The sequence below is a fragment of the Hydra vulgaris genome, chromosome 11 (assembly GCF_038396675.1).
Source record: "Hydra vulgaris chromosome 11, alternate assembly HydraT2T_AEP".
NCBI classification, from domain to species: Eukaryota; Metazoa; Cnidaria; class Hydrozoa; order Anthoathecata; family Hydridae; genus Hydra; species Hydra vulgaris.
The window spans coordinates 24,588,124-24,612,500 of NC_088930.1; the positions used below are offsets into that span (position 1 = coordinate 24,588,124).

Genomic DNA, 24,377 nt, shown 5'->3' on the forward strand with positions numbered 1-24,377 from the left:
AGTCACTAAATTATGTTAATGTATTGGTTTAGTCACTAAATTTGTTAATGCATTTCTTAATCAGCAGATTATTAATGGATTTGTTAGTTATAAAATTTACAGATCATTTAGTAAAGCAGTCGATTAAAAGTAATAGTCAAGTTAAAGATCAATGTTTTCAATGAAGATAAAATAAAATTAATTACATATAAAAATCAATACAAATAAAAATAAAATTTAATAAAAATATAGATCAATAAAAAAAGAATAATATAAATAAAAATCAATTTCATCCAATGAAGAATCACAGGTCAATAAATTTAAAGAACATATGGTAAAAAAAAGGCTGTAAACTATTTTAGTTTCGAGTTGACAGAAAACAAAAGAGTTAAAGGGAATGAAAATAACTTTAAAAATTGTAAACTGTGTGTGTTTCAAAAAAACATGAAAACAGCAGGCTTTAAAAATTGTAAACTGTGTGTGTTTCAAAAAAAACAACATAAAAATAGCAGACTTTAAAACATATAAAGCGCCAAATAAACATGAAAATTAGAATTCCAAAGCATGATAGAGGATAATAAAGTAGAAACCAGTTGAAAAATAAGATTTCAATTAAAAGATAAGATTTTGTTGCTGTTTCAAACTAAACAAATTAGTCTTTTTGAAAAAAAAAATGTATATATATATATATATTTTTTGTAAGAAATATTTAAAAGTTATATCATTATGAAGGCATGTTCATTTCTATCATAAGAAAAAAAGCTTTTTTTTTATTATTGAGGTCTATACTGTAAATCAATCTTAAAAACCTAGTCAACTTAACAACCTAATCAACTTAATAACCTAATCAACTTAACAGCTTAATCAACTTAACAACCGATTATGTTGTTTAGTTGATTAGGTTAAACTTAACAACAGCTCCTAGTAACACTTATTATCATATCAAAATATCTCAGTCAAATTTCATGAGAAAAAACATGATATATAAAATGTATTTTCATTTTTGAATACCATAAACTAAAAAACACACAAACAAAAAAATTTCTTTTTCTTTAGTTAATAATATGGCACTTAGTTGAAAAGGTTTTTATAAAAAGTGAAAAATTTTTAAACAATTCACACAATCCAAAATGTAATGATTAAAGTTTATTATAAGAAATTCCAGGAGAAAAATATTTTACACTACATTGCCATCACATTTATGTTGTAAACTATAAAAACATTTTTTTAACTAAAAAAGAATTATTCATGCCTTAGAAAGGCCATTCATAATAAGTTGCCACAGTTCTTTTTTCTTTGGATATGTCTTCCGAATCACTTCTAAAATTTCATTAAATCTGGTCATGCCCCCTGGAGCCATACAAAAAGCACTTCGAGTTCGACGTAATAAATCAACAAAGTCTGCATAACCTGGTTGAACTAGCAACACAAGGTCATGATGAACAAGTTCAGTAAATAACAAAAGTGCCTTTTGAACGATTGGACTAACACTTGGAGAGCGAAGATGAGAAGCTAATTGGGCAGGATTATACAATGCAAAATGGCGGGCAGCTTCTAATGCTAAGTCGTGAAGTAAATACGGACTTGATACAGCGCTTAAAACAACTTTACAAAAATTTTTTAAATAAGGTTGTCCAAGAGATGCAGCCAGTGCACACATCCATCTGATATCTTCTGATGAAGGTGGGGCAAGTGCATACTTTATTTCAGGTCTTTTATCTGGCATACGCAAAGATAGAGCTTCAAGAGCTTTCATTCCAACACGATAGCTGTTTTGAAGACAGCGAGGAATCTCAGACAAATTCAACTCATTAGGAAAATTAGACAAAGGCACACAGTATGAATCAACATTTTGAATACGTTTAGAGTGAACCACTTGCTGAGGTAAGGGACAATGATGCAACTGGCTTGAATAAGGAGGGTAAAACCATGGCACATGATCTTGTGTACTACTACGATGAAGTTGCCGTCCAAGAAATTCTTGGGCTTTTTGATGCATTTGATCTTGAACAAACTGCTCAGCTGTAATAAACACAGATGGTTCTAGAAAATGATTGGGTGACACATTTTCACTTCTTAATCGAGAGGTGTTGCTAATTTCATTTGTACCTTTAAAAAAATTTGAAAAAAAAGTAGATAAGAAATAGATGTCTGTAAATATAAACTGGTAATTATTTAAACTTTTATTAAACAACAACTTCTTATTTTAAAAACCAATTCAATAATGATTAAACTATGAAAGAAAAGTAAAGTAAATCAAATAAAATAATTCAAATCAAATCAAAAAATTATTTTATATTATTAAACACAAACCATACAATAATAAAATTAATTTTAAAAAATCATAAAGTAAAAAAATAAATGCGGTAGTGGTAGAGCGCTTGCTTCATAAGGGAGAAGTTCCAAGTTCAATCCCCACCTTTGCCCTTCTTAGTATAGCGTTCAACTTGTTTCATTTTAAAAGAGCATTCAAAAACCATTCTAATTATTAACAGTTAATATTCTTAATTGAGGGTTTATATTCTTTATTGAAAGTTTATATTCTTCATTGAGGGTTTATATTCTTTACTGAGGGTTTATATTCTTTATTTAAAGTTTATATTCTTTATTGAGGGTTTATATTCTTTATTGAGGGTTTATATTCTTCATTGAGGGTTTATATTCTTTACTGAGGGTTTATATTCTTTATTGAAAGTTTATATTCTTTATTGAGGGTTTATATTCTTTAGTGAAAGTTTATATTCTTTATTGAGGGTTTATATTCTTTATTGAGGGTTTATATTCTTTAGTGAAAGTTTATATTCTTTATTGAGGGTTTATATTCTTCATTGAGGGTTTATATTCTTTACTGAGGGTTTATATTCTTTATTGAAAGTTTATATTCTTTATTGAGGGTTTATATTCTTTAGTGAGGGTTTATATTCTTTACTGAGGGTTTATATTCTTTAGCAAGGGTTTATATTCTTTACTGAGGGTTTATATTCTTTAGTGAGAGTTTATTTCCTTTATTGAAGGTTTACATTCTTTATTGAGGGTTTATATACTTTATTGGAGGTTTATGTTCTTTATTGAGGGTTTATATTCTTTACTGAGGGTTTATATTCTTTAGTGAGGGTTTACACTTTTTATTGAGTGTTTATATGTAGATATAAATTTAATATTCTATATATCTAAATTTTTTATTGAGGGTTTATATTTAGAATAAATAGCTATAGTTTTTTTAAACAATTTCATTACAAATTAATAAAGTTTTGTAGAAAAATATGTTCACTAAAAATAATACTGATACATGACATTTTTTTTGTCCACCATCACAAAAACATGATTCAAAAAAAAACAACCTATACATTAAATTCTTGAAAACCATTCATGTTTTTTTATCCATTGATATGTTTTACTTTGACAAGCAACAGAACACCTCAATTATTTTACAAATTGTTATTTGTAAAATAATTATAGTCATTTGTACAAATTGTTATAACTTTAAAAACATTTAAAAAAAAACCTTAAGCATAAACTAGATTTTTTATTTTATAAATTTTGAAATCAAAACAAGTACCTTCTCGTTTACGCTTTTCCTCATGCAGATAATGCCATTCTCTAGCTATGCGAAAAAGTAATTCTGGTTGTATTCCACCATGTCTTCCAGCACTTTCAACAGAGGAACATGCTCTTTCTAGCATTTCTTCACTTTGTTCTCGACACATTGTAATAGTCAGATTTATGTCTCTTTGGTTTAAACTTTGTGACCGTGGCAAACATGTTAATGCTAACTCTGCAGCAGTGCGTTTTAAAAGTGTATCACCTGAACGTGATGCTCTGCTAGCAATTTGAACACACTCTGAAGGTGTCAAAATATCTTCCCATTTTTCATTAAGAATACGCAATGCAGAGGCTCCTATCTCAACAGCTAAATTTTCTATCCAAGAAACATAACTTGAGTATGTTCGAGAAAACCAATTTGGTGAACTGCAATTATGAATTTGCAAAGCAAACAAACCTGAAAAAAAGTAATTTTAAAAACACTGTAGAGTAGAGTATGCTACTCATATTTTTTTTAAACTAAAAACATTCTAGATTAGAGTACTCCAAATAGAGTATACCATTAAATTTTTTAAAAGAATTTTAGTTTAGTTTTAGTTTTAATTTTAATTTAATTTTAGTTATGCATTAACATTATTTACAATTTTTTGTAAGTAAATTTTATGAGAAAATAGGTGTTAAGCCTGAGATAAAAGTTGAAAGTCCCAGAGATTGATGACCTAGAGTTTATGGTTTGATAAAATCTACATAATTTGTTCTTTAGGTTTTTAAAACTAGCAAGAATAATAAGAATAAAAATTTTAATACTTATGGTTATCAATAAATCTGCATATTGATGAATCTTTTTTCCTTAAGAAAAAGTTAATTAATGTCTTTAAAGCTTTTAGTGTTGAATGAAAAATAATCAAATTCCTTTAGACGTTTTTAAAAAACTCTGTTTCAAGATTTGCAGAGATTTGCTTCAACAAAAATGTTGAAGCAAATCTCTGCTGCTGTTTGTATTGATATAAAAGTTGTATTGCAAGTATGTATTTAAACATACCTCAGCTTGTTTTTACACAGTTTCTGTAAGTATGTATTTAAACATACATACCTCAACTTGTTTTCACACAATTTTTCAAGTATTTTGTGCAGATTTAAATAATCTTATTTAAATGTATAGGTATTTGTGAAAACAAATTACACAATAATTAAAAAAGTAAACAACATAATATTTTAATTCTCGAAACAATATTTGGTGATTATTTAGAAATAATCTTTAACTATTATATATTTTGTATATTATATTTATACACTTTATAATTAACTTTGTATAAAATTAATTGTAATTTTTACACGAGTAAAAAAAACCTTGAAAAAAATGTAGTTAAATGAAGTTTTTTCATAAAAAACATGAATACTTACCTATTTGAAATGCAGCCAACTGCAAAACACGATTAACAGAGCATCCAGAACTAACCTCGTCAACATCTGGAATGTATGATGTTGTAGCATTACGAGCTTGTTTCAAAACTAATTTTGCAAGTTCAAATAATGAGTAACCCTCTGCTTCAATACTCTGAATATCAATTCGACTTACCCGATTTCCATTCTTTTGCTTTTTTTTTTTGCTTTTCTTTTGTTTTTTGGAAACATTGATGTTATCATTTACATTATTATCTTTTAGTTTGGATGATGTTAGGGCATCATTAGAACAACACACAATGCTCGAGTCCCCTGTTTTTGTGTTTAAACTATTAGAAGTAGTTAGTTTATTGTCATTTGTCTTCTGCTCAGTTCCAGAATCAAATGATGGTGACTTTGAATAAGCAATTAATGAATCATCAAATTGACTATCGGAAGAGCTTGGGTTACCCGAAAACTCACTGTTAAATATATCTGTCAACGCTGCTGGTTGATTTTCATTAAAACTTGTAAGAATATTAAAATTACTTTGCTCCTCGGCTTCTGTTTTTGGTTTTTCATCTTGAGGAGTTTTCTTTTTAACAGAGATATTTGATTCTTCTAAAAATAAATCACAAGAGTTATATTGTGAGGTAGAAGAAGTAGAGGACGTATAAAGCTTTGGTTGATCAGATAAACTTTGAAATAAACTTTTTTCATCTGACAAGGTTAAAGAACTAATAAGTTCAGTGCTTTGTCCTACCAATATTTCTGTAGAGGCAAGAGCATTCTTATCTGGATTTTTATTAACTTGATCCAATAGCATAATATCATATCCCCCATCCCTATTGGTTTTGAACATGTCTTCTTGAATATTAAAATCATCATCAAGTCCAGTCTCAAGATCATTTGGTTTATCAAAAACAAGCTTACTGTTTTCAGTTGATAATAATAGAGGCAATGTAATATTAGGTTCGTGAAGGTTGTGGTAGATTTCTGATTGATCAGGTCTCTTTTCAAACAAAACAGATTTTTTCTCTCCAAAAAGTTTATCAATTTTATCATATTCGCCAAACTGGTAATTTTGATTGGTGACAAGTTTTTTATTTATATTATTATTTAGCTTAATAGGTATATTACTTTCCAAAATGGTTTCACCTCCTGTTGTTTCACTATCCCAATTATCTGTTGTTCTTGAAAATCCATCCCCTAAAAAAAGGAAAAAATACAAGGAACTACCTCCAATAGCTGTTGACAAAAAGTTGCTGCTAAAAACATTTATCAAATTAAAAAATTTTATACAAATACAAATTATTTATATAAATATGAATTTATAAATAAAACTTAAAATATTTTTAAAACTATTAAATCAGTTTATTATCTAGAGAATCAACAAACAAAACTATAAAAACTATAAATTATATAAATAAATACTTAAATAAAATAATAATATATTTATACTGAACAAATATTAATTTATATAAACAAAAATTAACCTTCAAAACAGTAATACATTTCCTGTCCTGAATCAGACTCAACCTGTTCAAAACAGGTTTTTGCTGAAGGGATTACTTTTTTCAAATTAACTTTGGACTTAAGAGTTGTACGATCATTACGCAACTTTTTCTCATTGCGGGAATTTTTTGAAACTGATCGAGCTTGCCTACGCTGTTGTTTACGACTTTGAGAAAGCAAAACAGGTGCTGCTTTTGAATGAGTCCTTTCTGTTTCACAATTTCCACTATCACTATCACTTGAATGATTTCCATGACTATAAACCAATATGATGATATATATATATATATATATATATATATATATATATATATATATATATATATATACATATATACATATATATATATATATATATATATATATATATATATATATATATATATATATATATATATATATATATATATATATATATATATATATATATATATATATAAGGTTCGCAAATAATAATAAAAATAAATTGCTAAACCGATTTTTTCTAATTCCAAGTGATGTGGATGATCTATGTGTGTGTATATATGCATATATATTAGGGTAGACCAAATTTTTTGAAAATTGCACATGTCTGCAAAAAAACATGATCCTTTACACATAAGAATACAAATTATTAAAAAAAAAATAGAAAATTTTTTTTTGATTGCTACCAAATTTGATTTGATTATTTTTGTTTTTAACCTAAAATAAGTCAAAGTTAGGATTTTGTAGAAAGGTCAAAAAAGATAAGGTATTTATATCAATAGTAAATATTTATGAAAAACATTTTTTTTCAGTAAAATAACTGTCTTGTTACTAATGCTATTTTATCCTGTAAAAGAGGGTTAAAAAGCAGATATAGTTTTTATTGTGCTAAACAAGTGAATAATTGCTACTTATTAAGATTTTTGACCACTTTAAACTATTTACTTTGTAAATAACAAAAAAATGTGTAATACTTTAAATTGTACTTTTTTAAAGTAAACACAACTTTACTTGCATTTTTTTAAGAAAGATTTTTCGATATCAAGGGATCTCATATAAATTGCAAGAGGAAAGTTTCTCTAGCGAAGCAATTTAATTTTAATAGTTGTATATTGTGTAACATCAGTTGTTGTCTGTTTTGTCAAATGAAAATGAATTTTTACAAATTATTTATCCTGCCTATTCAACTAGTTTCAACTCTATCCTGCCCATTCATCAAGTTTCAACTTTTGAGAGCTGCAAACTAGACTATGTCTTATCCTTAACCAGTCAGGTTTTAACATAATATTTCTAATTTGGAAAATGAATATGAAAATATTATTCATTGATTGTTTGAGCAAGTAAATGTTCTTTTTTAAACTGTTTTTCTATTCATTCATTTAAAAAATCATTTTTTATTCACTGTTGTATAAGAGATGCCATTGTTAAAATAATTTGAATTTATATTACTAATGTATATGACTAATATAAACCACTACCAATGTGATAGTGATATGGTGATAGAGGGCTCGCCTTGTAAGCGAGAAGTTCTGAGTTCCAATCCATTATGTCCCTGGTTGTACCGCACTCAACTTATTTCTCCAGGCTGCAATCTTGTTTGTCAAGATTCGTGTTTAAAGAGTTAAAGAGTTGAGAGAGGGTTAAAATTAAAAAAAAGAAAAAAAAAGAAGTCTCCTTGACTGTAGTGACCTCCTCGGCCTTGGGGAGGTAAAATCATTTTAAAAAAAATTATGTATAAGTATTAGAATGTAAAACAAATCCAAAAATTAAATAATTACTGAAACAATAAGTTTTTATTACAAGTTTATTTAATTTAATCCATAAAAACTTTGTGTTTTACCTTTTACCTTATAAGCAAAGCTCGAAAAGGAAAAAAATGTAACGGGTTGGTTTTCAGTATTTTCAAAATACCATCTTATCATTGCTACATATTTTTAGATTCAGTGAAAACTGGATGTAAATTTAATGGTAATGTTTAAAAATAATGATTGCGTAAGAATTAAATCTTAAAAAGTATAGACAGAAAATTACCACCGATAGTGATATGGTATATATATGGTGATATATGGTGGAATAGTTCACCCCACCAAAATTTAATAACCATTCCCCCAATCTGCAATCAAACTTAAATGTATCTCCACCTATTGGATGCATTATTCTTATTATTATCTTAGTATAATCTTTTAAGTAGTTCTCTTGTTGTAAAATATTTTTTTAAATCTAAGCTGGTGGTATTTATGTAAAACATAAATTATCATATAATTATAAAAAAAACGCTTATTGTGACATGCATGTCATGCATTTGTTTGTTTACATGAAGAGTGATAGAAATACGCAATTATTAGTAAGTATTAAACCAAAGAAATTAAAAAAAGGAACAGATGCAATGGCAGTTTTGTGTTTTAGTTTTATTCAATAAATTAAGACTAAAAATGAAATTTGGCAGAGCTTAGAGATAAGCTACATAAACACTTTCATAAAATAAAATGATTTTTATCGTAAAAGGAACAATATTTTATGCAGCCATTAATAAAACCGATTCTTCAAAAAATTTATGTGGTACTGTGGTCTGCCCTAATATATATGTATATATACATATATATGCACATATATATATATATATATATATATATATATATATATATATATATATATACATATATATATATATATATATATATACATATATATATATATATATATATATATATATATATATATATATATACATATATATATATATATATATATATATATATATATATATATATATATATACATATATATATATATATATATATATATATATATATTTATATATATATATATATATATATATATATATATATATATATATATATATATATATATATATATATATACACATACATATATATATACACATATTCCTGTGTTTTGTCCCTGCGTCATGTGTAGATACATAAATGTTCTCATTAATTTTTTGCCTCATAAACTTATAAATTTTTTTTGTCCCTGTAAGTGAAACCGTAGGTGAAGATTATTTTTATTTAGATGTTTTTAAAAATAAGAATAGTAATTACCTTTGTGCTGGTGGAATTGCTGTATGAACATCAGCAAAAGTAAATCCATGTTTGTTCAATGAAGTTTCTTCTATTAAAACAAAATAATAAACTTAATTAAAAAAAAAAAATTATATTCAAAAATTAAGGAAAAAAAGAAAAATAACTCAATAATTCATTTTTTCACAACTATATTAAATTACTAAATTGAAATTTATGAAAGTTTTTAATAATAAATCAATGATTAAAATTATTAAATTTAAAATTTACATAAAAAGAAAAATTTTAAAAAGTTAAAAGATTTTTGAATTAAAACTTTTATTGTATGTATGCAGTAAAAGAAGAACCATACTCTTGACACATCAAAGGTCTGCCAAGACATATTAAATAAATTCATACCAGTCTTCTTCACTACTTCTTTTTATATATAGTGTATCTAGAAAACTTTTTGAAGTTGGCAAACCCTTTCATTTCTAAGAATAGTTTTAAAGCTGTTTTTAATAGGCAACATTTTTCTTCATTTCCCATCTCATTTGGTACCATAAACTTGGTCCCAGATTATTTTTTATCTACATAGAACCATATACTCTAATTTTGATAAAAACCACTTTTTTTTGCTTAGGACAGGCATCCAGACTTGAATACTGTCTCTCTGTGTGACAGCTCAGAATATGCTGTGGCTAATAAAATTTTCAAGCCATACCAAACTCTAGTCTGTTCTTTAACAACCTTTTTTATTTTCTAGCAACTCCCAACAACAAGAGAGGTCTCCTTTTTTAGAAGTGAATTAATGTTTTAAAAAATACAAACCCTAACTATGAGTCTAACCATCTAATGTTGTTGTCTGTGATTTATTATTTTTATTATAACAAATTTTATTATCATTGTATTCTTATGACTTAATTCGCATCAAATTGAAAATAATTAAATGAAGCATCTTAAATGTTTCATAAATAAGTGAAAAAAACTTATTAGTGCTGTATTACTGAATACTGTATACTACATATTTATTTTATAACTATCAAATATTTTATATTAATATAATGCTATGTTTTATAAAACACTGGAAGATCAAAATGAAAATGACTTTTAGTCATTTATTAAAACTTAAAAAAAAAAAAACATCTAAATAAACAATTAATTTATTAAAGCTTTAAACAAAAACTGTATAAAATTAAACAAAAATTGTATTACATTAAAAACATCATATGTATGATTTATTAACTTTTATTTCTCTTAATTTTATACATTATTATGCTTTTTTTTTCATACTTATATAAATAACTATTTTATAATTATATAAATAACTATTTTATAATTAAACGATTAAAAAACAAAGTCATAATAATTTTATAGTTTTTTATATTTAATATTGTAAATATTTAAATTCTTGAACATAATAATAAAAATATTTTTTACTTTCTGTATTTGGTCTGGCAGCTGTCATGGCTGTGCTTGCCACTTTTTGTGGTTTAACCTGTTTTAAAAAAACATATCTCTCTTTATCAAGAATTGTGCAGAGAACTTCATTCACTTGAGATTCATTCATTCTGCAGTATGTCAATAGACTGAGAGCAAGATCTAGTCTTTGATGACGAATGCTTTCACATAACATGGGATGGCGGATGTCTACAGCACTGCTGTAAAGACCTAAAAATGAAAAAATGTCAACAAATGGATGCATTTATCTCTAACTTAAAATATAAATTAAATATAAATATATTTATTTACTATTAATTCTGAGATATAATCTCAGAATAATAGCAAAAATAAATGATAATAATAAAACCTTACAACTACAAATCTAATATTAAAGAAACCTAAAGTGATCAAAGCACATTGATATCCTAAAATACTATCTGTGTTCTGTCGTTTTAAACCAGGTGCTAAGATTACTGGCTGTCCATATAATACAGTGGATGTAACATTTATATCACACAATATTTCGAATATAAAGGTAGAAATGAGCAATGGAAGAATAAAGTCACCACGTAGCATGGGATTATTAATAATTTTTTGGCATTGATATCTGAGTGAAGCATACTGATATTCATTTATAGACATGCTCTTCAGACGTTTATATAGATCCATTTCTAAGCAAGTCAGTCGAATCTAGTGAGAGAGAAATTTTTAAGCAAGTCAGTCGAATCTAGTGACAGAGAAATTTCTTTATTAGTATAAATATTTATTAAATAAATAAATAAATTTTTTACTAATATGATTAAAATAAATAAAACTTAAAATACAAGTAAAAAAAAAAAGAATAACAAAAAAATACTTCATCTTTTGTTGATACAGTAGGAAGATGTGGAACAGTTAATCCAATAATAGCCAAATCAAATATAAGTTTCTCATTTCCTATCGCTTCTTGCATCATTGAGCATAAAATATTAGTTTTCTCTGTCATTGAAATACAATTGATTTCATTAGTTTCACATTTCTCAGGATAAGAAGCAATAATTTTTTGAGCACATGTGTGTGCTAGTGAAATACCAACCAATTTATGACCATGAAACAGCAATGCTTCAGAAAGTTTGCAGAGGAAATAAAACTCATCAGTATCTGGTGGTAGCAAAGATACTAGTTGTCCAAAGATAGTATCCGTTATACAGTTGTCAAATGATTTCACACCAGACCTTTTAAGTATTAGTATAATTGTATTAAATAATGTATTATGACAGAAAAGTCAAACTTTTGCCTAACCAAAGTCAAACCAAGCCTAACCCTCTATTTTGCTAAAACCCTAATTTGGTTTCATGAAACTCACATAGCTGAGAACAACCACACAGTTTGTTATATATTATAATACCATAATAATAAAGACAGTAATATATTAAGAATAGTATATAAATTTTACATACTAACATAACAGGAGTATAAATAGTACATAGTAATAGTATATACTAATAGCAAGAAATATAATTAGATATAAAAGGGATAACCAAAGTATAAAAGTTATAAGATTGATGAAGACAAAAGTTTTAAGGTTGATGAAGACAAAAGTAACAAGGTTGATGAAGACAAAAGTAACAAAGTTGATGAAGACACAAACTATAGCAAAAATCACGATAAAAATATATAGAAACAAACAAAACAATAAAGTTAAAGATATCAACAACAAAAAATTTATAAGGATAATTGAGATAAAAATGATATAAGATTTATAAGAATAATTGAGATAATAAAGTTAAAGGGATAACTAAAAAGTTACAGAGATAACTGAAAATCCCAATGAGTAACTACTGGAGCGCGAAATTCAAAATTAAAAAATGTTAAACAAAAATATTTGATGACAGCACTATATAGCACACTGTGAGCCAAAGAGACGGCCAGGTTATATGTTGTGTCAATCAAATGAAACTATTTTTATTCAAAAAAACTTAATTTAAATTTCAAACAATTTTAAAAAAATATTCTAAAACAAATATATTTAAAAACATTTACAATATTAATGTATTTATGGTTCCTAATCCAATATAAATCAAATAATTCTTCTTCCTGCTCTAACAGTATGCAAAAATTAATGCTAAATTAAACTCTTCTTTTATTAAAACTAGCAAAGTCACTCTTGATATTGAGTATACTTTTCTACACATTTAAATTTATTTCATGTAGATTAAGAATGATGTCTCTACACTGCTTAGCAAGCTGTCTGTAGAAAACTTGGTTGATAGAAATTTTGGGTAGATAGGAATAAGTTTTTTAATATAGTATATGCTAACTTATACTCAATCACAAGAGCTTAACAAAAACAAGAACTATACGCCTAAGTTGAGAAAACTGAGATGTAAATGTGTAGAAAATTCTATCCTATCTACCTAAGATAGACTCTATCCTATCTACCTAAGGCAGTTTACTGAACAGTATGGAGACTTCATTCTAAATTTAAACTTACATGGAGCAGATTTAAATGCGCAGAAGAGTATATTCAACATCAAGAACAGTTTTGTAGTTTTTATTGCAGAAGAGTTTATTTTATCATTAATTGTTACACATTGCTCTAAACAGGAAGAAGAACTATTCATTTTTTATTGGATTATGTACTATAAATACAATGGTATTGTAAATATTAAATTTTTTTTTTGAAACAGACCTCTAAAATGCATAAATGGATTTATGCATTTTAGACGCCTGAAGTTCAAAAAAAAAAGAAGTTATTTTTTGAAATACATAAAAATTATTCTTTAACATATTTTAAGTTTCCATAATCTTATAATTTGCTATTCGTAATCTTTTGAAATCTATTTCAATTGAATTGTTAAAGCTAAGTGCAATTGTTAGCAATATGCTAAATAGTTGAATTCAGTTTACCCTATTCCCTCAAAAATTATCATTTTAATAACAATGTTGACAATGATGATGACGACGATGACACCTCTTTTTAATAATACCAAAACTATAATTTGACACATTTAATTGGCTATAAATCTACACCAGACTACAAAGTCTATTTTATCAAACCTGGCCCCAGTCCCTGTTAAAATCAACCCCTAAACAATAAATATTTTTGTCAGATCTGAACTTGTGTTTCAAAATAAATATAAAAAAACAATAAAAATGTTTAATAATAATTGTTGTTGTTTCATAAGTCTAAAATAGTCAAGTCAAGTTGATTAATCTTGTTCTAAAGAGTAAACTCATCAAAATCATTTTAAATTGAGTTAACTGTAAGTAAAATAAATGTAAAATAATATAGGAGTTTAAAATCTTAAATCAACATCTAAAACTTAAAATTTAAAAATTTCATAACACAATTTTGCTTTCTTTAGCATTATTTTATAGTCAAAGCCATTGTAACCTGTCAAAAACAAAAAATTAAAGCCAGAGCAGCTTATCAAAAAATAATTTAAATAATAACTTAAAATAACATAAGCCAAATAATAAATACCTTGACAATTCTTTGGCACTATCTGAGAAAAAAAATTATATATATATATTGCAATATCTAATGTAAAATGATGTTACTCAAATTAAAACAATTTTTTTCACTATAAATAAATGAGCACCACTTACCTGTTACCACCACCTGTGCACCTGTGCACCACCAAGTGCTGGCACTAAAACTTAAAAGTTTTATTTTACTTACTCTTACTCACATAATCAACTTTGCAACTCGTTTTCTCGACAACCCTAATCAATTACATTCACTCCCAATTTATGCTTAGCTTCTTCTTGTAAATCTTGAGATGCTTAAAATCGTGCTTTACTCTCACTAGAACATTTGGGATTCCTTTTTTGATTTTTTTTTGTTGTAATGGTCCTTGGGCTGATTTTTTTGTCTCTTCAATTTTTGTCTTCATTGCCTTCTTAAATAATCTTCTGGATTCAGGCAGGCTTGAGAGGTTTTATACCTTCTTGTTAGTTTCAAGCCAAGTCTTACTCTAGCCCATGGTTTACTCCTTCTTGAGCAGCTAATATTTTATAATCCTAATAATTTCTTTTATTTTTTAACCAAAATAACACTCTTGAGAACAAATGCCTTTTTATCATTGCAAAAAATCAGTGTAAAAAAGGTATTGTCTTATACCAAGGTCCATTATTCTTGTATTACTAAATCATATGTTTTGTCTCAAAAAGTTTAGGCTTATGAAAAACTTTTAATATTGTCATTAAGAAGAACAAATCTAACATTCCATCTGTCATACATGGATCTGGATCTTATTAAACTAAAGTTAAACATCCAAAGAACATTTGTTAAACATTCAAAAACTTGAAAGATCGCTCTGACCTAATGGCTATTTGACAATCAGTTTTTTACCTTTATTAGCAAAGTCTTTGAGTCTTTAAATAAAAAACTTCTAATACCTTATCTTGAGTCCAACAACTTTCTGACATCTTGCTCTACTGCTCTTAACCTCTAACTTTAACCAAAAACCATAATAACAGAAAAGTTCTATTATGCATTAAATTGATGCATTAAAGCAAGGATTTATTAAAAGTGTTTTTGCCATATTAAAGATATTGAATGTGATCTCTCTCATAAGTGACAGCAGAAGCAGCTAGTGAACTTTAATCTCAGCAGCTGAGAGTGAACCTCAAAAAAAGTTGTTTACTGCTAATAACTATCATAAAGTGATGTTCACAACGTTGATGTTCCTATATTGATTAATGGCTTTTACTGAGTCTTCTACTTTACACCTTTCTGGATTACCTTTTATCACTGACTCTCATAATAACCATATATCCAATCCATTGCAAAGTTAGCTCCAGCTAAAGTGACCCAGTGGTTAGAGTTCAGAACTCTTAAGTTCATAAAGTTGATAAATATTGGAGTATAATTAAAGATGCCCCTCTTTAATGGCTTAGCAATTTCTTTATTCATGATTCCATTCCCTACTTCTATAAATCTTTTATTCGTCCTTTGGAACACAGTTGTTAAACTTAGGTTGGTTCTTTTAATGAATTACTTTCTCCTTTTTAGGTCTAAAAACACATTGTTATTGTAAATGGATGTGCTCTACTAGCTTGAGCCTTTGTTCCATTGCCATAAGTTTGCATCTCATTTTCTTTTTCTTTTCTACAAATACTATCATTCATTGCTTTTTCTGTCAACCAAAAATCAATAATGAATGAACTCTTGTTTAGCAATGTCGCATTCTTTTACTCTAACTGTTCCTTCATGTTTGAAAAACTTTTATTTATCTACATTTTCCTCTCAAACTTTATTCTTACCTGACTTTTACAACTTAAAGTTTTTAAAAACCTAAAAAGTTAAAGTGCAAGAAAATCTTAAGATTTTCTTACACTTTAACTCTTTTTTTTGCTTCATATAAACTCTCATTTATGTTAACTCTGTCTTTATGTTAACTCCCATTTTTGTTAACTTTGTCTTTGTGTTAAGAATATAGTCTTGATGAATGAAATGTTAACTCCTAACTTAATTAGTTGCTTGTAGTTTAGTTAAGAGTTTAATTGTTAAAAAAATTTTTTATTTAGATTTCTTTTGTTGGTTATAACTGTTGTTTTTTCTTGTTTTTACATTTAGTAACAGTGAAGAAGTAAAACAATTCTGCTTCAGATGGAGAGACTGATTTAGATGAAGAGAGGGTTGTAGCAAAAGTTTTAAAAAATGAGTAGCTTCTTTAACATTAATGATCCCTGTGCCTTGGTAGATAAATGATGTAAAAAATAAAAACAGATAATATTCTTGTAACTTTGGTTATGTTCTTATATCCTCTCTAATATACTTGTAAAATCTTTAATATTTTTGTAGCCAGGCAACCTCTTAATTTTTGTGGTATTCTTATTATTAATGAAAGTATTTTTAACTGTTTCTTGTGTTGTTATTTTTAAACTTGTCTACACAAAACATAGGAAAAAAATCTAAGAACTATAACTAAAAACTGCAACTCAAACAAATTTTTTATAGTAAAATAAAGAAAAGCAATGATCACCTTGAGATAAACCAATTATTAAATAAAACTGTTGCCAATCTTTTGTGCCTGCAATTTGAGCTGTTTTAAATCCACTGAAGTCTTTATACATTTTTACATTAAAACTATTAGAATTAGTTTGTCCTTGCCCTAAAAAAAAGGTAGTAAAATCATTATTACATACCTAAAAGCTAAATCATCCAATAATCTCACAAAGAAACAAAAATCAGCTTAAAATAATTTGTAAAAGAAACTTTTTTTTGTTTGATAAAGAGAAAGAATTTGTGTTATTAAACAAATAAAAAAAACTTTTAATAAATTAAAAAAAAAATCATTAATTATAAACTACAACCCTACTCAAAACCTTTAAATTAAATTCTAGAAATCATTTTATACATATAATAAATCTCTTCATATTATTTTATACATATAATAAATCTCTTCATATTGCCAAACTTAATAGTACTATTAGTAGTAGTAGTGTTATTGTTCATTCAAGCGTATTTGACACAGAACTCTTGGCAGCCATTGCAATCGAGGTGATGGCAAAAAAAAATCTCAGCAAATTTTGTTATATGAAAGTGTGACTGAAAGCGTAATCTAACTTATGTAAACTTTAAATTATAGAATGTTAAAACATACTAAAACATATATCAAGTTTTACACTTTTACTTGGAACAATCGTGTATAATATTAGTTCCATATTAGACGTCTTTATGCTATATGTCACTTTGCAATGACATCGCAAATGGAGGAAGGAATTTTTTTAACGACGAAAAGATGAAAAATAGATAAAAGAGCAAAATAAAAATAAAAAATTGAATAGAAGATTTGAAAAATAAAATAAAAGAAATAAAGTGAAAACAATTAAAATATTAAAGATTAAAAATTGAAGAAAAACATTAAATAAACAGAAGAACAAAACACAAAGTTAAAAGAATAAAAATTTTTGAGATAAATTCGAAAATAAAAAACTTCAAACTTTTAAAAGATACAAAAATAACATTTTTTAAGTTTTATTAATTTATGTTGCATGGAATGTTTATACTGTTGTGTATTTTTGTTTATAATGCTGTGTTTTTTTGTTTGTATTTTTTATATTGTCGTGTATTTTTATGTTGTGTTTTTACTGCTGTTTGATTTTGTGCATCAATTATATTGACATTTACAATTGTGTATTGTTTATGTTGACGTGCAATTTTTTTTTGTGGTCTTGTTGCAAATTATTTTTATTACTGTTGCTTTTTATGTTTGTTACTATTATTCAAGTTATTTTTTTTCTCATCATAATATTTAAAAATATTCTTTTTTTTATTTTCTACATTATTTTTTATCATCCTTTCGATCATCAAACGTTGTATTATCTCATTCATTCGTTATTTATCATGTCAGTTTATTTACTTTAGCCCTTTTTTGTGTTATTTATCTTGCTTTTTAAAATATTTTTTAAATTTTTTAATTTTGTTTAATTTTATTTTGGTTGCTATATTACTTATTTTTGCTTTATTTGTTTATTTTATTTTAGGTGTCACTCCAATGACTAGTTTTTAACTATATGAGTGACACCGAACTAACTTTGTGAAATTATAAATCACTGTGTAATTATTTCAATTTTATGGTTATATAAATGGATAAAATATATACATATACATATATATATATATATATATATATATATATATATATATATATATATATATATATATATATATATATATATATATATATATATATATATATATATATATATATATATAAGGAAAAAGTATTGAAAAGGTTGATGTGGAATGACTTAATTTTAAAAGTCTGGCCAGCTAGTCAATGTATTATTTTAATAAATACATTACATGCTATGACATATTATGGTAAGATTTTTAATCAACATGTTTTTTAAAAATGGCAATAAAAAATTAAAACTTGAAATAATTATAATCAAAAAAGAAACAACCTTTCAACATAAATCAAAATCAAAAAGTAACCAATTATAATAAAACAGTAAAACTCCTATGACTCACAAAACTAGAAATAAAACTAAGAAAAAAAGGTAAAAATTGTAACAACTAAATCTTTTTTTATCACACTGCTTTGAAAAACAACTTATGCAAGTCCAATTGCTATTGTCTTCAAACTTACTCATATGATAGTATTTACATCAGAGAAAAAAGAGAATTCTTAAAGGATGGATTGAACACCAATAAATAGTATGAAAAGATGCATCTTGGCCAATTAAACACTGGAAACATGATGGTATTTTAATTGCATTCATACAAAATTTTTTGCAATTAAATCAGAGTATAAAGAATATTAATAAAAGAATCACTAGAAATCAATTACACCTTAATGTACTTATTACATTGCAATATATCTATTACGCCTCAATGAACCAATTACTCTTAGTAGAAATATTTAGTATGCATCTGTTGCTTATGTTTTATTTTTTAATTATAAAAGCATGTACAATAAGATATGACTTTAAAACAACAATATGTTAAAAAAATTTTTTAGTATAACAAACATCATGTTGTATGAGATTCAATAAAGTTTTGTTAACAAAATATTTTATTGAACAGATAAAAAGAATTAACAATTATTCATTTAACTTCATAGACTTAAAATATCTTTTAGTAACTACTTAAATATCTTTAATGAGATATCTTTAATAAATAAAGTTAATGAAGTTATATTCATAAAATGAAGTTGATTCAACTCATAATAATTGTCTATATTTTTGATATATATTTTTTTTAACGAACTTTTTTTAATGCAAGTATTAGTCAGCATAAAACTTATTTTTTTAAATTACTTAAAAATTAGCACTATAACTAAGTACTATTAAGTGTTCTTAATGTTATTAAGGTATTTAAGCTTTGAAAGATTGTTTTATGTTAAGAATTTGTAAAAAAATGAAATATAGTTTTGTTTTTTATTTTACCTTATTAAATTTTTTGTTGTCAAAAGGATGAAAAAAAATTCAACTGCAGCACACTTGTTCAATCAGAAAGATAGGCTTTACATCTGCAGGTGTATTTAAACCTATTGATATCACATGTAATCTAAATGAATTGCCTATTTATAAACAGCTCATTTGGAGCAACAGAGCTGTGTTGCTTCACAACCAAAAAAATAACTTATCTACTCCTATGACTCACTCTGTGCATTCAAAGAGGACTAGACATCAGTGTCAAGGTGTTGCTTAGTGTCTTGAAGTATGATAGCTACAGATTGAGATCATTGAAGACTTCAAAAATGGTTTAAAACATGGTTTAAACCATTTTTTATAATGTTGGTTTAAACCGAATTATAAATAAATCTTAAAAAGAGAAGTAAAACAAAGGACTATATTTACAAATTTAATTAAATCTTTAATGTAAAGTTTAATATAAATGTAGTTATTTAAAAGCATTAAGATACTCCTAAAAATAAGTCTCCTAACCAGAAAATATCCAGAAGCTTTAGATTTTAGAATTATAATTGGCATCAAAGAATTGTTAAGTGCCCCATCTTCTAATGAAAGAAATCCAAAACCTTTTTAACTAGCAGGCTCTTTAAGCTGAGAAACAACTAATAATGGAGGATTGAGTTGATGGAGACTGAAAAAACAGTAAATATAATCTTTCTCTATAGAATGTTGTTGAACAGTGTTGTTTATGGCTTATATATTTAGTTGTTTATGGCATCCAGGATAATTAAAAAGCAGAAAACTACATGTAGTTGGTTCAGATACTCATACAGAATTACATCAATATGAGATACAGAATGTAACTTAAAGTCCATACCCACTGCAACTACTTTAACAAATTCAAGGAGAACATAGGATATTTCTCAGAGGAGCAAGGCAAGCATATTCATCAAGGTATAATGGACTTTGAATGCTGTTATCAAGGAAAGTGATTTACAGTGTACTTACAAAATCTAAGAAATTTCTGACTAACTTGTTAGTGTCCTTGACTACTCAATATGTAATTATTGTTTGTTTTTTTTTACTACTTTCAAAGTTTTGTTTATTGTTTGTTAGTTTCTTAAATTTTTTTTATTCTGTATCAATAATAAAGAATTTTATTTGTGTTGTGGTCATAATATCAAAGTTTTTTCCCAACATAGTTTTCCACACTCATTAGGCATAAGCAATTAAAATACACTTCTGAATCAAAAGACAAATTTAGTTGCAAGTATTAAATAAATTGAGACCATAATATTGAGTGATAAGGTGTCCCAGAATCCTTTTCTTTTCCCCCAGGATACTTCTCAAGTTTTCCCCATTCTTTGAAGTCACTTGACGTTAAAAATCAGTAAAAAAAAAAATCAGTTGTCAAAAAGTGATATCTGTAAAATTTAACAAAATTGAATTTTGTTAAAAAAAACGTCAATAAAGATAAGTTTTTAAAGAAATTTTTTTTACGCCTTTTTTATTAAACTTATTGACTATGCCTAAGTTAAATAATAATGTTTATAGTCATATTTTATAGCCATATGCATGTTTTTATAAGTATACTTATTTTTGAAACAGGTTCGGGTATGCTTATGCAAAAAGTTTTAAGAAGCTCACAAGCATGCTTAAAGTTTCAAAAATCCGTGTTTTTTCTTTGATGTTTTGTAAGAAAGACAAAAAAACTTTCTTCTGTTCTGACAAATACATATTTTTATTTTACACCAAAATAACACAACAACTTTATTTAATGATTTTTATGCATCAAATGAGAAAGAGAATTCTGGTTTTAACATAATTGTGCTCATATTACGCAAAGCATGTGTAATTTAGAGTGGGGCTTTTATTTAATATTTTGTTTAATCATCAGGTGAGTCTAGAAAAACAAACCTTAAAAGATAAATAGATGAACACTCTAAATTTTTGTGAATGTTTAAAAATTTGGTATGCTTCTTATAACTAAAGGTATTCAATTATCCTTTTCTTCTAAAGTCTACTTTTTAAATATATATGTCAAAAAAATTTCTACTTTCTACTTTTCAATAGCATACAGCTAAAATGTTATTGCATGTACAAGGTCTTTGGAGCTTACTGAACTGGTAGGTTCCCGAAATTGGATCCTGTTAAAGGTAGCTGAGGATTCTGTTTGAGAGTTAAAAAAGTGAATCAAGGAGATGCCAGTAAAATGTTTGATCTATTTAAAAGGTTTTAAAGTATGGACTTTGTTGGATGCTGAAAGATGGATAACATGAAATGAATCTCATGCTCGTTGCCAGAGACAACAGAAAGAAACAAATAAAAGATGTCACAAAAAAGCTCAACAAACAAACTCAAAAATTTTTTTAAACTGGAAATATATACTTTTAAGAGAGTTCCTCCTCAAAGACTTTAAAATGAACATAAATAGTTTTTTAGTTTTTTTTAAACCTATTTGGAACTTAGAGAATGGGAAAAGCTCGCAAGTTTTTTTGTTTTTTTTTGGGACACCCAATTGAGTAATTGAGACCAGGTAATAAATAACTTTTCAATTTAGTATCATTAATATGTGTTTTCAACTTTCGTTTAAAAAATAATTTTTAAATTTTCAGACATATTTCCTACATTTACCTTTTCTAGCTGCATCTTTGACTTGATCATTCCATGTCTGCAATTTAAGCATTATGTTTGCTTTTTCCTGAGCTGAAAGATGAGGAGACATAACAATCAACTCCCATAATTTTACAATCTCGTCCATCAAATGTGCTGAACTATGGCGTGCTAGGTCGCGCTTAGAATGCAACTGGCCATACAAATTACCTGATAAATTTGAACGAATAAAATTTTTTTAAATGAACAAGAAAAACTAAAAATTAAAGAAGTTACATAGTGTTAACTTGACTAAAAAATTGAAAAAATATAACTACATAAAAATTAAAATAGATAAAATAGTTTAAAGTTATAAGGCTTTTATTTTTTTAAACTAACACTTAAGCACCATTATGATTTTGCTTATCTGTGCACACTTGAAAGCTACTGCTACTTGTCACCCAATAATACATCATTTGATAACAAAGCAGGCATTCTTTTGTAATATATTCAAGCAAATATTCAGAGTTTTTATCCCTTTGAGCACTCATGTGTCGAACAATGAATAGAAGATTCCATAAAGCTTCAGGCTCATGACCTTGAAATGATCGTATGTAATTAGACCTGAAAATGAAAAAAAAAAAATTATAATAACAAACCCTTTATACAAACAAGCTATTTAATATAAATAAACTCTTTTCTTAAACATTCTATTATTCAAATTATGAAAAAGAAACTAGGTTGAAAAACATTTTAAAATATAGAAAAAATAATTTTTAAATAAATCAACTTAAAGTACCATTGCATAGAAATAGGTGGAGGAGCAGTCAATGTATTGCTTGCATCACAATTTAAATAAAACAATGGTGTAGGTCCACAAAACCGAGCAAGAATCTTTTTTATATTTTCACATAATGCAACTTTATCTAGAACCCAGTTTGCTTCTTCTGATAGTGAGGCACCAGCAGTTGGATCTATTATTAAAAATTAGCAATACATATGTAAATGCAATTAAAATGAGAATACTAAATTTGAATTAAAAAAAAAGTTTTAAACAACTCACCTGGGGCACCAGCCAAAATGTTAATTTCAGATTCCTTAGAAGATAACAATTGGTCTAACAGTTTTTGTGCAGTTGGGAGAATCTAAAAACAAAAAAGAAACAATAAAAACTTTTCATCACTTTGTCTGTAGTTTTATTAACAAACTTATTATCCTGATGATTGTTATAATTTATGTCATTATTTCATTTTGATGTAAAAAAGAAAAGATTAATTACAAACTCTTTTACTTTAATATGGGTGAGTGGGTGAAATGTAAAAGTGGTAAGAGATTCTCGAACTTGATTTTAATGTGAGTGAGAGAAGGGGTGAAGAAGTGAGAGAAGGGAAAGTTAAAGAATGAACTTGATTTTAATAAACAGATAATATATATATATATATATAAAAAAATCAATGTTATACAAACATTTTTAGTATTATAAGGGAAATACCTGAGGTGGTAAACCACTAATAAGATATTGTGCAAATTTCTGTAACTGATCACGATCTAATTTTGTCAATGATTCTGATACAGGTGCTCGTAATACAATACTATTTTTATTAATAACTCTGTATAAACAAACCGCTGTTATGTGTTCACACCATGTAGCTGTTTCACAACATGTACATTGACAAGAGGTAATTCGACCACGATCAAATGTAATTGCAACCTTATATACTTGCTTTGCAGGAGTGTGAGAAACAGACTGTGTTACAACTCCACTCAAGTGAAAACCTTTAAAAAATTATAACTGTTTTAGAATACAAGAACTTTAAATATATATATATATATATATATATATATATATATATATATATATATATATATATATATATATATATATATATATATATATATATATACTATAGCATATTTATGTAACAAATTATTACCATATATTTGTTATTTTAATTAAATATTTCAGAAAAAGAAAAAATGAAAAATAATAAATGAAAAGATTGCTGCCCTGTGCCAAACCCTCAGTCAATGTAGCAGCACTCCGCTGCGAGTCAGGCTATTTGTCAGTCAATATATGTACTGAAGCCC

General features: G+C 26.3%; 1 protein-coding gene across 1 annotated transcript in view; it reads right to left on the reverse strand.

The window, feature by feature from the left end:
* Positions 1-957: 957 nt before the first annotated feature.
* LOC100198922 (zinc finger SWIM domain-containing protein 8) overlaps positions 958-24,377 on the reverse strand; it is a 41,064-nt gene continuing 17,644 nt past the window's right edge. The window contains exons 3-17 of the mRNA XM_065810530.1: positions 23,782-24,065; positions 23,353-23,434; positions 23,089-23,263; positions 22,699-22,913; positions 22,332-22,520; positions 16,820-16,948; positions 14,314-14,335; positions 11,704-12,061; positions 11,246-11,537; positions 10,845-11,075; positions 9,447-9,516; positions 6,402-6,676; positions 4,927-6,114; positions 3,539-3,979; positions 958-2,088 (exon numbers count right to left, since the gene is read on the reverse strand). Of these exons, the coding sequence (XP_065666602.1) occupies positions 1,226-2,088; positions 3,539-3,979; positions 4,927-6,114; positions 6,402-6,676; positions 9,447-9,516; positions 10,845-11,075; positions 11,246-11,537; positions 11,704-12,061; positions 14,314-14,335; positions 16,820-16,948; positions 22,332-22,520; positions 22,699-22,913; positions 23,089-23,263; positions 23,353-23,434; positions 23,782-24,065 (4,814 nt within the window). The 3' untranslated portion in view covers positions 958-1,225. The remainder of the gene's footprint in view (positions 2,089-3,538; positions 3,980-4,926; positions 6,115-6,401; positions 6,677-9,446; positions 9,517-10,844; positions 11,076-11,245; positions 11,538-11,703; positions 12,062-14,313; positions 14,336-16,819; positions 16,949-22,331; positions 22,521-22,698; positions 22,914-23,088; positions 23,264-23,352; positions 23,435-23,781; positions 24,066-24,377) is intronic.